Source organism: Lagenorhynchus albirostris, chromosome 10, assembly GCF_949774975.1.
Source record: "Lagenorhynchus albirostris chromosome 10, mLagAlb1.1, whole genome shotgun sequence".
Taxonomy (NCBI): domain Eukaryota; kingdom Metazoa; phylum Chordata; class Mammalia; order Artiodactyla; family Delphinidae; genus Lagenorhynchus; species Lagenorhynchus albirostris.
Window position 1 is genome coordinate 3,431,012 of NC_083104.1, and position 14,735 is coordinate 3,445,746.

A 14,735-nucleotide genomic window follows, 5' to 3' on the forward strand; every position below is an offset into this window, starting at 1 on the left:
TGAGACGCCAGGTACCCAATTCCCCCCGCCCCAACGTCGGGGCCCCTGATAAAGCTCCGCCCCAGCCCCAAAGGACCAATGCCAACTGCAGGAAGCAAGAAGCAGCAAAACCGATTATTTCTACTTCCGGTGCATTGCGTCCTCGCCTTTCCAGAGACCGGAGGGGGTTCTCGTGCTCTCGCGAGAGGCGGGAAAGAGCGCAGGGTTTGAAAGATGGCGGATGACGTGGACCAGGTGAGTGTCTTCTGAAGAACTCGCTTCGGCGCCGCTTTCCCACGCCCAGGCGTGGCTCTGCCCCACTTTGCCTGTCAGGGTTGCTTTCTCCGAGCTCACGGCAAGGTGGCCAATTACGCCGCCTCTTTCTGGGTCTTCACGGCCTTAATCTGCCTCTTGGTTAACCGCGCCTTCTCCCAATTTTGCCTCAGGCCCTGAGATTTTTTTTCTGTTCGAAGTCCGCTGGAAACTAGTTATTCCTCGCTCTCGTCGCTTCCTTTCTCTTGAGTCTCACCTTTTTCCGTAGGGTGGGGAATAATTATCCTTGCCTGCCTCACGGACCTGTCGGGATTCTGATAGAAAGCCTGATAGTACAGTTAAGGAGTTGTTATCGTTACTGAGCGCAGCAGTTGTTGCAGTCAACAAACACCTAGTGAGCATCGTCTTTGTGCGGTTGGACACCGTTCTGAGCACCAGCGACACTGGCATTGACGTACGTGGTCCCTGGCCCCACTTGAAGTTTATATTCGGGGAAGGACGGGTAAAAAGTAAACATAAGTGTGCGCGATATGCGGGGCTGTGATGTGGTATGAAGGTAACAAGCAAGGAACTGGTATTCAGAATAACTGATGGTCCTGCAGGCTTTCTCACCCGCTCTCCTTTCTTTCCAAAATGCTCTTCCTCAGATATCTTTGTGGATCAGGTTACAGCTTGTTTAGCTTTCTACTGAAATCTCATCTCCTCAAAGAGGACTTCTCTGGCCACCTGGCATCAAACGGCACTCTCCAGTCTGCTTTATTTTTCTTCATAGCATGTTATTGGTTCATATTAAGTATATGCTTCTTTATTTAATGCCTGTATCCCCCAACTGGAATGTGAGTGCCTTAAGAGCAAGAGTTTTGTTCACTGTTCCGTCCTCGGGATTTAGAACGGTGCTGGAAACATTCAACAGATATTTATTGAGTGAATAAATCGAATGATCAGGGAGTCCACTTTGAAAAGGCAGTGTTTAAAACTACGGGATGAAAAGGGTGGACAGTGGGTAGTAGGGCACAGTAAGGATATGTATATATCCTTACAGTGTTATGATTACTTATTTATATGCCTCTCCCCACTAGAATGAACTTGAGGGCAGGGACTGACTTCTGTATCATTGTAATCTAGTATTTGGTTAGCTGGTCCTTAACAAACACCTCTTAAACTGGGGATGGGGACTACGTGAGTCAGTATTTTTTCTTCTTTTTTTTTTTCGCCCTTTTACTCTATGTTAGGGCTGTAGAGCCTGTAACATTCAGTCACCTTCCTCCACTGGCCTTATGTACTTACTGAAGCAGCTCTCCTTGAATAATCTTATCAGCTCTCCTGGCTTCAAGCGTCCCTTCCATATGGACCCCGGTCATCCTAGCCTTGGTCTCTTTGAGACTTGTTTCCAACAGTTCTTTAATAGTAATAAAAAGAACCGTTTATAAATACTTTTCTGTTTGCCAGATACTATTTAAAATATATCAAATACTTCAGTTAAATACATTAGATCTAATCCTCACAAGAATTATGAAGGGAAGATTGTGGATTCCTCATTTTGTAAACAAGGAAACTGAGAATTAGAGATGGCATGATTTTTTAATCCCAATTCGTAAGTGTCAGAGTCAGGAATTGAACCCACACTGCCTGACTCCAAAGCCAATGCTTTCAAGCAGTATTCTATACTGCCTGCTAAATATATTCATCTTACTGACCAAATGGCACCCTAAACTCAACTTGCCCTGTACTGAACTCATAATCCTCCCTCAAACATTCATCTCTGCTTAGCATTCTGACTAGTATGTGGTAGTCATTAAATGTAAGTTCTTCAAATTACTAAATGATATTTGAGATAAAGCTGAAGTCTCTGAGAGAGTGACTCCCTACACACTGAAATGGGGTCAGACAGTTTGGATTTTGAGGGAACAGAGTGCCGTCATGATTATTTTGTCATGTAACTCCTTTCTGTGTACGTATGTTTCAACCCTCATTGATCTAGCACTTACTCTGTGTCAGGCACTGTTCGATGCCTTCAAATATGTCATTTAAGCCTCACAACAACAGTGTTAGGTAGGCACTGTTGTTATACACATTTTGCAGATTAGGAGACTGAGGCATAGAGGGGTTAAGTAATTTGCCCACAGTCATGCAGGGCACCGATGGTTCATACACTTTACTCTCTAGTACTGTATTACTAAACCTGTTTCTTTTATCAGCAACAAACTACCAACACTGTAGAAGAGCCTCTGGATCTCATCAGGCTCAGTCTAGATGAACGAATCTATGTGAAAATGAGAAATGACAGAGAGCTTCGAGGCAGGTTACATGTGAGTAAATTTACTAAATCACCTTGAAATCAGATTATTTCCTTACCGTTGCTCCCTTGTCCCACCCCTTTGAAATGTAAAAACTGTCCACTCTGGAAGAGTGTTTGAATGTAGACAAGGAGGAGGGGGAAAGTCAGCCATATTTCCAAAAGCCAAATGCAACTGTGTTTTATTCTTATTGTTAACATTTATTTCTCTTAACGGAAATGGTGTGTTTATTAAAGAATATTTTCATTTCTTTCATTTTATCCTGTTTATTTGTAAATAACATTTATTTGTCCTCCATTCTCATTTAAGTGTTCTTTAAATTACTGACATATATATAAATTTGTGTTTTGTTGTGAAAAATTTTAGACAGCACAGACATACATAGAGTAAAAGGGAAAGTGCCATTTCTTTTGAGTCTATAGTCTTTCAGGTCTTTTCTATATATCTACACATATATACAAGAATGTGTGTCCGTATGTATATATTTGCATTATATACACCACCTCTAAAAAAAATAAATGGGATCTTGCTATACATTTTGGGGATACCTTTCTTTGTCACTTAATTGTTCTTGGAAATTAATGATCATGAGTGCATATAAATCTCCTTTATTTTTTTAAATGACTGTAGAATTCTGTATATGGTAGCAGTGATATTAGGATTGTTTTCCATTTCTTACTACTATAAGCATGTTTATACATCGACCTTTGTGTATATCTGCAAATATTTCTATGGGATTGGTCCCTTGAGGTGGTCCCATTTATTCATGAAGAGAGTATACTAAAGGTTTTGCCTCCTCTTGATAACTCGTTACTTTCCTAAGTTGTTTTTATAACTACTATTCTACCCTAAAGTGATTAAAAATAGCTACTTTTTATTGAGCATTATTTATATGCCAGGTACTGTTACTCTAAGTGTTTTGCATGTAAAAGCTTATTTAATCTCTGTAACAATTCTATGAGGGTAGATACTCATTATCCCGTTTTACGTTTGAAGAAGCTCGGGCTCAGAAAGATGAAGTTACTTTGCTTAAGGTGACACAACCAGTAAAAAGAGGGCCAGGCTAGGAACCTAGGCAGTCTGACTTCAACCCCCTCTTAAGTACTATGACTCTACCTAACATGAAACCTAAAGGTAGAGAACCTCCTGTGCTTGGAAAGGAAGTGGGGACCTAGTAGTCTTAAATTACAGAAAGGAAGAAGAATCCCGGGTAACGGAATAGTGGCAACTTCGCAGAGAAAAATAGAATTGAACTTAATCTCTTGGGCCAGTGGCAAGTAGACAAACACCCCAGGACAGACGTGTTGCCTTAACTCTTGGAGGCTTCTTCAGTTCCCTGCCTACACTCAATTGTCTCTGTACTGAATGACCCTCAACCTTTTGTTTTCTGGCCCTTATCTGTAGATCTTTGCCCCCGTTTGTTGCTTTGCCTAGCAGTTCCCCGTGTTGCTAATTGGCTATTTTTATTTTGATGTGAGCTGGTGAACCATTTAACACTTGGCTAGAAGTAAGCATAAGTGGGTTCTAAACAAGCCACTCCCTCCCTCCCACCCCCTGGAGCTTCACATTTTAGTACAATGCATGAGCCTTAGAGCTTGGATTGAGGACATCCCTGAATATCTGAGTTGCAATATTTGTTGATCGAGCCCACAGGTGCCGAAAAGCTGGTGTTCTGGTGGGTTTTGGTGAGGCTATAATGTGCAGGGTGTTGCTCTACTTACTTTACTTTGTGGTGTTTAGTTTAGGACAGGGTGTGTTGAGTGACAGGGTCTTGTGCTTTTAGGAGACTGCATTGCTGTCATCTTAGCAGTTAAAGAATTTTATTTCCTTTACTGTATCTTTCTTGTCACGCTATTACAGATGGAATTGAAAGAAGTATACTGAGAGGTATATGAACTGGCTTTTTTTCATAATTAAATATTATAAATATTTATGTGACTGCCTTAGATAACAAATAGGGTGGGCACTTTAAAAATAATTTCAAATTATTTTGAGTAATTCAGTTTTGACCATAACAGTTTTATATTTGTATCAGGTCAATTAAGTTAATATGGAGATGATTGGCAGAGAAACAGTATATTAGCACAGCAGGATTATTTTTTATTTGCATGTAAAACTTTGTGGTGTAAGTATTATGTGTTACTTGTAATTGAGTGATTTGCATATTATAAGCCCTGTTTATTATTTCCTAATTTGCTTATTACATTTCTTGGTCCCTCACCTTCCCACTTCAGGCCTATGATCAGCATTTAAATATGATATTGGGAGATGTGGAAGAAACTGTGACGACGATAGAAATTGATGAAGAAACATATGAAGAGATATATAAAGTAAGTCTTGCAGTTCCATTCATCGCTTTTAAAATGTCAGTTCTTCTCAGAATCCAACAGTTATTTATGGAAAGCCTGTCGTGTTTTGATACCTATTCATGGACTCAGTAGAGTGTAGCAATTAAAAAAACCAAAGGCATTGGGGTTGGACAGACCTGGTTTCCAGTGCTGGCTTGGCCACTTCCTATCTGGGGTACGTTGGACAAGGGAAGTACCTTTGCAGATGTAACTTCCTCACTGGTAAGCAGGAATACAGTCACTTCTGTCGTAGGGTTGCCAAGATTCGTTGAGATATGGCTGTGTAAGATGCCTCTGTGTGCTGGTGTATAACAGTAATACTGGACAGTGTTTTGTTTGATGTGGACTTACGTATCAATACTTACTAGAAACTAAAACTGAGAAATTTTTAAGATATTTAATTAAAAATAATAAATCGATTACATTTTGACATAAGTAACATTTTTATGAATAATAGCTATATTTTCTAAAACAAAATATTCAGTGAGAAGTGTCTTTGTTTTATGTTTTGCAAATGCTTGGCTTAATAGACAACAGCTAGTTACTCACATCTTTGTTTCTGCATTTAATCTGTTGCGCTATATTGTGAATGTCACACAGATAGGTAGTTGGAAAGGGAGGAGTATTTCTTGTGGATACTTGCCTTTGATACTACACCCAAACTCAGCAAGCGGTAGTTTCTTAAAGGCTAGTTGTAGTGTAGAATCTGAAACTATATCAGTGAACTTTTCATTTTCTTGTTATATGCAAATTCATTGGTCTACCTTGCGCTTGGAATGGATTTTTTATACATGCGTGATTTTGTAACATCAAGCTCTGGTCGTTTGGAAAATATTGGTTCACTGCATTATGCAGATCTTCCAGATATTGGCACATTTTGTTGTTCAGTCTTTTAAGTATTGAGAAGCCACTCTGGCCCTCAGGACCGCCTGGATTCACATCTTGACTCCCTTGCTTACCAGCTATATAATTGTACCAGTTACCCAACTTGTCTGTGACTAAGTTTCTGTATCTGTAAAATGGGGATGGTAATACGACTCACTTCATACAGCTATTGAGGATTCATTGAGAGATTCCGTGAAAAGCCTTCAGGTGGCGACAGGCACATAGTAAGTGTTCACATGTCAGCCTTTGTTGGGTTTTGTGGTTCTGCTTTATCCCAGCTTTCCTCCTCTTTTCAACCACTCCCGACTCTGTGGCTAGTTTTCTTTCTCCCTCTGAACGTGGGATTTTTTTTTAATCTGCTTCTTTTCCCCCCTCAGATGTCAGTTAGTAATTACTGTTTGTTATAAGCCATCAATCTGTAATAATAGTACAGCATGAAAGCTTGAGCTCTGGCTTAACAGATCTCGGTTCAAATCCTGGCTGCTGGTGATTAGTTATGTGACCTTGGGCAAGTTCTAGAAATTTTTTAAGCCTCAGGGACCTCCTCTGTAAAATGCCAATACAATAATTGTGCCTTCCTCCCAGGATTACAGGTTGCAGTGAATTTGGTGCTTGTAAAGCTGGTGGCAAGTGGTGATTGGTGGCCATTATGATTATGGATAAATCTGTGTCTCCAGCTTTTTTCTTTTCTGAGATTCACTCTCTCATTTCCAATATTCTTACTGAAACTATGTCCACGTTGAATGTTATCTCAAACTCAGTACATATAAAACTAAACTTCTGGTGTTCTTCACCTTCAAAATGAGCTCATTCTCAATTCCCTGTTTCTGTTCATGATTTTCTCAGTTATTTGGACGTTATATCTCAGAATTTTATATAACAAGTCAGCCGAAAACTTAGTGGCTTAAAAGTACACACGTTTATTAGCTCACAGTTTGTGTGGGTCAGGTGTCCAGGCTCAGCTGGGTCCTCTGCTTCAGGGTTTCTCACAAGGCTGCACAAGGGCTGGGTTCTCATCTGAAGGCTAAAGTGGGGAAGGTTCTGCTTCTAAGCTCACTTTCGTGGTTGTTGAGAGGATTCATTTGCTCGAGGGTTTTGGACTGAGAGCACCTCAGTTCCTTGCTGCAGGGCCTCTACCACTGGCAGCTTGCTTCATCAAACCCAGCAAGAGAGCTGGCTAGCAAGGTGGAAGTGACTATCTTATGTAACCTAATCATGATAGTGACACCCACTAACTTTGTAGATTCTACTAGTTAGAAGCAAGGCACAAATTTTACGCACACTCAGAAGGGGGGTTACACAAGTGGGTGAACACCAGGAGGCAGGGATCCTTGGGGGCGATCATAGAAGCTGCTTACTTGTATCTCCAGAAAACTATAATTGAATTAATAGAGAATCATTTCAGATGAAGTGGTTTCCATATGAAGGTAAGGTTGGAACTTTTTAGTTCAGAAGTATGACCACTGAGTGAGGGATTTGAGTAAAATATATCAGTTATTTTGATGAGCGCTGACTCCTTCACTGAACTGGCTATGGTAAGACTAGGTTGCCTTTTGCAACTAGAAGGAAACCAGAAGGCAGTGCTGCTTCCTAGTAGCAGACAGCAGACATGATCCTTGTTTCTCTGAGAGTGATTCTCAGAGTGTGTTCCTCGAACCAGGAGTATGTGCACACCTGGAGTGTGTTAGAAACGCAGGTTCATGGGCCACACCCTGGCCTACTGAGTGAGGATCTCTGGGCATGGAGCCAGGAAACAGCCCTAAAGGTGATCTTATGCACATTGAAACTTGAGAACCACTGCCCTGAGAGTGTATTATCTGGGAAAGAGTTAGATACATTCATGGATGACACATAAGTGTACTTGACTTAGCATACTACATTTATAGGTACTACTTGAATTTACTGTTGGGGCTTCTCCTTTTATGTTAGTTCCAGTACCCAAGAAGCTCATAAAACATGGTTCTTACATTTTTAAAAAGTTCTGAAGACATAGCTATTACCAATATTTTCTGCCTGGTGGAGAGAGAGTTCTTTGTCGGACCTACATGTGGTCAGTTGTGGTACAGATTCCTGTAAGCTAAAAAGGATAAATTAATTGTCATTGCCCCACCCACCTCCACTGTAGCACAGCAGGGACAAGGATATCTGCTGCCATAAAAACTCCCTTTCATAAAAGGAAAGAACGGGAACGTAGAGCAGTTACTGGTCCTTAGCACTGATGGATCCCCTGGGGAGGCAGTAGTAGAAGAAATCCCTTGGTTAGGTCATGTATGTCCTGTGTGATATTTGGGACATCCTAAAAAAAATTCTTTTTCATTTATCTATAATTCAAATTTAATTGGGCGACCTGTATTTTTATTTGCTAAATCTGGAGGCTGCAGAACGTTCACAGAAACGTCTCACTTATGCTGGAAGACTCAAATTGCCAAAGGCTTTTTTCAGCCAGGCTATGTATGGGTTCTTTGGAAATACCATTTCTTTAAAAACTTATGACTTCATATATTTCTGATCTGTTTACTTCCAATCAATTCTTTGGGCCAGTCACCTCAAAGTCTTTTTCTGTACAGAACTTGTAGACACCTTTATTTCTTTAGTTCCTCACCTCTAATTTGTGTAACTACCTCTCCCACAAATTAACGTTGACTACCTTGGGTCATTTGCTAAAGTAAATTTGGGTGGGAAAGGGACACCCTTAATCTGATCTTCCCCTCAGGGCTGAGCTTGTTTACCTGAGAAAATTTACAGGGCCGCTTTGTTCCTTAACGCATTTTTCCTGCTTATTGTCCACAGTTGGGAGTCTAAAAACAGTTGGCTTTTATGACATCATGAATGCTGTTTCTTGTAATCTCTACTTGAAAACCAGCTAGTTCTCACCTAAGCTCATCTCTTCCTTACACTGCCCTGCCCAGTGCATCAGGTTAACAGCAACACTACTAACGTTTGGCTTTTTCCAACCTCTTCCCCAGAACCTGTAGGTTTGGGACATCTTTTGGGCTTTTTCCAGCCTCTTCCCCAGAACCTGTAGGTTTGGGACATCTTTTGGGCTACCTTTGGAGTCAACATTTACTTAATGTTTTGCCGAGGCATGAGAAAATTTCAGACCTTCCATATCTGTTTCCTTACAGCCTAAGGCTTGTTCCCTAGGCTAATGCAAAAGGTATCCATTCTGTATATGAGTGCAGTAGCACATAGAAGCAACACAGGAGGGCTTAGCACAGTAGGATTTTATTTGTACCCACACAACGGTCTTTAGTGAGGTTTTAGGTCGGTACAGTAGCTTTCTTCCAGGTGCTCAGTCAGGGACCCAGGCTTCCTGGCTCTGCCATCCCCAGGGTTCTCCATAATCTGAGTCCATGGTCACGGGAGAACACAGAGGCGCCTTTGTGGGAGGTTGCTCATCACTTCTGTTCACTTTCCATTGGTTAAAACCCAGTCCGTGGCACCATCTGGTTGGCAGGGAGCATGAGAAATGTGGTCTAGGTGTGTGCCAAGAAGAGGGACAGAAAGGGCTGGGTGGATAGTGGACGCCTCTGCCCCAGTTGTGTTCCAGGAAAAGAAACAGTTGGTAGATGGTTCTTTGTGCCACAAAGGTAAGTGAACAGGTTTTTTAAGCAATTTGTTTGTGTTATGATGAATCTGTGGTTTTTTGTTTTCAAATTTCTTTCTCGAAAAATAAATAATACTACTACAAATTTGTATAAATGTGTTCTGTGTTTTTTTTCCTCTTCCAGTCAACAAAACGGAATATTCCGATGCTCTTTGTCCGGGGAGACGGTGTTGTGCTAGTTGCCCCACCATTGAGAGTTGGTTGAAACAAAGAATTTATCCTGTGTGGAAAATAGGAGATTTTGTGTGATTGCCTCTTTAAATGTAGAAGATACTCAAAAGAGAAACCGGCGTACGTTTTGATTTTAAGAAATAACCAAGAATTCTTCCACTTCTGAAATAAGTTGATTTGCAGATAACTCACAAATTCTTAAGCTAAATGGCATTTTTATTTTTGTCCAACCCTTCCAATAAATGTGATCACCAAGATGCAGAACTTTTTCAGGAGTTGATTTGCTCCATTGTTTTTTCGGACAATTTCTGGGTTTCTTTCTTTAAATTAAATTTGATGTTTCCTTTTTTGATTTTTAATGCAGTCTCCTGTCTTGTGAATTCTTTCAAATAAGCACATGTGTTCCATTCACTTTATTTGTACACTTTTGTGTTGCATCTACTGTGTTTGCGGCACCAAGTTGAGTCCTGGGAACGACAGTTTTGTCCATTTGCTTCCCTTCCTGGAGTCTTCTGGAAAGGCAGTTGTTGAAGCCAGTAACTGCAGGACAGTGAGGTCAGGGCTGATGGCGTCATGCAGGTATGGGATGCCGTGAGAGCACAGAGAAGAGCACCATGGGTGGGCGGTCGTGGTGGTGGGGCTCTCGTTGTAAACACTGGCACTGCAGTGAAACATGGGAGGCTGGTTCTCTTTTCTCTGGCTGGATTATTTCTAAGGCCAGGCTTCAGTGGTTGTTAATCCATTATCTAGCACAATATGCTTAACATATGCACAATATTTTAAGCCACGTGCAAGAAAGATGCTTTCTTTAAGGCGTTGTGTAATAAAGTTTCATTTTATTTCTTGTGCCTGTTCCTGCAAGTTAGTGGAGAAGAAAAAAACAAGTGTGGGCAAGCTGACAGATGCCTTACCTTACGTGAGTAGACAGGAGAGAACCACTCACTTCTGCCAGCCGCACTTTGTCCACAGGCTTCAGTAGTCCCAGGACGCAACCTGTTTATAGCAGCCTGTTCACTGTTGAAGGAATGGGACTGTGGTTCTGATGGTAGCAAGTAGTTGATCCTTTAGATCACCCTGTCTGAGTAGAATGCTTGCCTAAGTGCTGAGGATGGTGATACATGTAATAATTGCCACCTTTTGTCGAACAGAGTACACCAGGCAAAGGCATTTTGTGTACGTCTTCCTATTTAATCCCTGCAGCAGCTCTCCTGCAGGATGTTACGAGAAACTGAAGCTCCATGAGCTTTCGTTGCTTGTCTGTGGGTCTGAGGAAGTACCTGTGTGAGTGAGTGGGCCAGGCGTTTGGTGCAGCTCTGACTCCTAATGTCCACCACAGCCATGACGGCCACTCTGCGGTTCTCTCCACGTTGCATTTATTTTTAGTGGCATCTGATATCTGTGCCTAATTCCTGAATACTGCTTCTACTCCGTTCTTGGTCATCTTTCTCTTTTTTCTTCTAAAATTGATAGGTTACAGCAGAACTTTTTTTGGCTGTGAGGACTTGTGTACATGCACACGTTTCTGAAAACCATGAACCTTACAGTCAGACACAGTTGCCATTGCATGCACATAAAACTCAGCAGCCCCGTACAAATGTCCACTTACTCCTGTCTGCTAAGATACAGGGAGGGGGCAACAAAAGATTTAACTGCAGGATAACCATCTGCGTGTTACCAGATGGGGGTTTTGCGAGCCCTTTTGGAGCTCACGCTACCTGCCTGGAGGGTTGGAGCTGGGACCCAGTCCACAGCAGGGGCCGCTCAAGCAGCATCCTGCCACAGATCCCCATCAAGCTTTCTCTCCAGGTCTGCAGGGGCGCTGCCCTCTGATAGGGCCCCCGGTGCCATACTTTGGACTTCCGGTGCCACATAGCACACCGAGCTCTGGCCAGCTGGACGGCCCGTTGTCGTTGGAGCCGGTGACTGGTGGTTTCTGCAACGCGGTGTCACATAACTCAAGGGGAGCCTTCTACCCATTTTTCCTTTGGAAACCTCTCAAGCAGATGCCATACCTGGATCCCCGCGTTGGTGGATTCCTGAAAGAGATTGTCGTGAATTGTCACGGCTTCCCACAAAGAAAGATGGACAGACAGAACGTGGAACTACACACTCAGCTTTGAGATGAAATGTGCCCAAATTGAAATCTGAGTAACTTGAGTATCGCAAATAAGACTAAAAGCATTAGCTACAAGTGGGCAATTTTCACACATTTTAAATAGTGGTTTCTGTAGATCTGCCCAAACTAGGCTGTTTTCACACTTCATTTTATTACATATACAGGCAGACCGCGGGGCTGTTGCAGGTTTGGTTCCAGACCACTGCAGTAAAGCGAGTCACAGGTTTTTTGTTTTCCCAGGGCATGTAAAAGTTATGTTTACACTGTACTGTAGTCTATTAAGTGTGCAATAGCATTAGGTCTAAACAATGTACATGCCTTAATTAAAAAATACTTCATTGCTAAAACATGCTAACCATCCTCTGAGCCTTCAGCCAGTCTAAATCTTTTTGCAACAGTAACATCAAAGATCACTGATCACAGATCACCATAGCAAATATAACAATGAAAAAGTTGGAAATATTGCAGGAATTGCTAAAATGTGACACAGAGACATGAACTGAGCAAATGCTGTTGGAAAAAATGGCGCCAATAAACTTAATGCAGGGTTGCCACAAACAATTTGTTAAAAAAAAACGCAATAAAGTGAAGCACAATAAACAAGAAATGCCTGTAATATATACCTACATTGATATTAGCCTGTAGTCAGAGGGGAGGAATGTTCCATTGTGTGAGCAGTTGCCAGCTGTGAGCAATGCTCACCTGCACTGGACAGGGAGAGTCACTGAAAATTCCAGGAGTCATCCTGGCAGGAACCAGAGGCTCATTGATGTTTTTGTTCCTCAGCTCTGCTGAGCTATGTGGATTTCATTCTTGGGCAAGCCCTGCCTGGTAGCAGATCCAGGCTTACAGCCTACCTGCTTGCCAACTGCAGTGATCTCATTCTCGATTGGCTCACGTGCTGGTCCATGACTAGTCATCGTGGCCAAGAGAATACAGGGTTCTGATTGGAACTAAGAGTCAGATTATCCCTGCCTGGGCCATGTGGTCTGAGGGTGGAGAGGGGTAACTTCTCTAAAGGGAACCAGGGAAAAGAGTGGATGGGAGCTGGAGACAAAGAATGCCTGCTACGTAAGAATAACTTGTAGTCTCCTCTAACTTCTACAAAAATAAGCCATTTTGATACTTGATTATTAGTAACAAATTTCTTGGAACACACCTCATAGCAGACATTATGATTTGAAGCCATCACTCTGGAATCTAGTAGGAGGCCCTCGAGCACCCTGAGCGGGGTCGGTCAGTGTGTAAGGAGCTTAGATGTGTTCCATGACTGGGCCTGATAGTAACGAGTCCTCTTGGGGGGCCAAGGTGGGGACCTGCAACGCAAGAGGGTATTTGGCTGAGAGTAGGTATTGGAGTCCTCAGAGCTCTGAGGAGGGTGGGATACTTGCATGATATGAGTGAGAAACAGCGAGCCCCACCCAACAAGTGGCTTTTTGTGAGCAGGGACCATTGTCACAACCCCAGCCCAGGGCTTGGCCAAGAGTGTGTCCCCAATAAATGCTGAATGGCTGAGTAATTAAACCATAAGAAAGCCAGTGATAACACTATGGGTGGAAAGGCTAAATGGTACTCTTTTTTTCAGCTTTATTGAGGCATAATTGACAAAATTGTAAGATATTTAAAGTGGACATTGTGGTGATTTGATATAAGTATACATTGTCAAAGGATTCCCACCATCTGGTTAATACATCCATCACCTCATATTCATCTTTTGTGTGTATGTCTGTGTGATGAGAACTTTAAGTTCTCCTCTCAGCAAATTTAGATTATGTAATACAGTGTTGTCAACTTAGTCACCATGGTTTACATTAATTGTCAGATATTACTCATACCTGAAAGTCTGTATGTTTATACCAACCTCTCCCTGTTTCTCCCACCCTCCAGCCTTTGAAAACAATTTTTCTATGAGTTTGACTTTTCCTTTTTTTTAAAAATTCCACATATGATACATGCAGTGTTTGTCTTTGTTTGGCTTATTTCACTTAGCATAATGCCCTCAAGGTCTATCTACATTGTTGTAAATGGCAGGATTTCTCATGGCTGAATAATATTCCATCATTTAAATATATATGTGTGTGTGTGTATATATATATATATATATATATATATGTATATTGCAACTTCTTTATCCATTCAGGGCAAATGGTACTTTCAAAGTACCATTGCACATTGTTTTCCAGATACTTGTGATGTCCTGCCCACAACTGGACACTTTTTGCCCTTCTAGCCATCTTGCCCCCATTACCATTTACCTGAGAATAGCAGTATATGCCAACAGTAGATACCTAACTATTTATCAATTTACATGGAAAACTAACACCAGAAAATAAGAAAGACAAGCGTTTTATTTTTTAAAATTAATTAATTTATTTTTGGCTGAGTTGGATCTTCATTGCTGCACGTGGGCTTTCTCTAGTTGTGGCGAGCAGGGGCTACTTTCATTGCAGTGTGCAGGCTTCTTATTGTGGTGGCTTCTCTTTGCGGAGCATGGGCTCTAGGCGCGCGGGCTCAGTAGTTGTGGCACTCGGGCTCTAGAGCGCGGGCTCAGTATTTGTGCTGCATGGGCTTAGTTGCTCCGCGGCATATGGGATTTTCCTGGACAAGGGCTCAAACCCGTGTCCCCTGCCTTGGCAGGCAGATTCTTAACCACTGAGCCACGAGGGAAGTCCGCCAAGTGTTTTAATTCCTTTTAGATCCATTGCTCAATTTTAATACCTGGAGCACGTAGCTTCTTATTTTCTTGCCTGCTTCTAGAAGTTTCCTGGATGTAGAAGTAGCATGCCCCAGCGCAGGTTCTGATATTGATTACAACAGAGGAATTTTTTCTTGGCAGTCATCCTACCCACCTACAGTGCTATGGGGATCTGGGCTCTAGGTGTTGACAGGACTCCCGGAGTTGCCCTTGGTGGGTTGGAAGACTGACCACAGAGTCTGGAGATGTGGTCAAGTCAGATAAACCTGGCTACAAATCGCAGCTGTGCCACGGGCCAGCTGGGCAAATTACTTATGCCCTAAGGTCAGCCTGTAAGGGTTGGAAAGCTTTTCTATAAGAAGCC

The 14,735-nt window shown here is 42.1% G+C and overlaps 1 protein-coding gene across 1 annotated transcript; it reads left to right on the plus strand.

Annotated features, from left to right (window-relative positions):
- The first annotated feature begins 48 nt into the window (after nt 1-48).
- On the plus strand, nt 49-9,919 carry LSM3 (LSM3 homolog, U6 small nuclear RNA and mRNA degradation associated). The gene is made up of 4 exons (XM_060161063.1): nt 49-234; nt 2,451-2,561; nt 4,784-4,879; nt 9,514-9,919. Exons 1-4 carry the CDS (start codon nt 214-216, stop codon nt 9,592-9,594), a joined length of 309 nt encoding a protein of 102 aa, XP_060017046.1. The 5' UTR covers nt 49-213; the 3' UTR covers nt 9,595-9,919.
- Nucleotides 9,920-14,735: the final 4,816 nt, after the last annotated feature.

What these genes read in the sequence shown, in the direction of transcription:
- LSM3 (XM_060161063.1), top strand. Translation starts at nt 214, where the DNA reads ATGGCGGATGACGTGGACCAG. An exon ending in TGGCGGATGACGTGGACCAG is followed by an intron (nt 235 to 2,450) that starts GTGAGTGTCTTC and finishes TTCTTTTATCAG; the next exon opens with CAACAAACTACCAACACTGT. An exon ending in AGCTTCGAGGCAGGTTACAT is followed by an intron (nt 2,562 to 4,783) that starts GTGAGTAAATTT and finishes TTCCCACTTCAG; the next exon opens with GCCTATGATCAGCATTTAAA.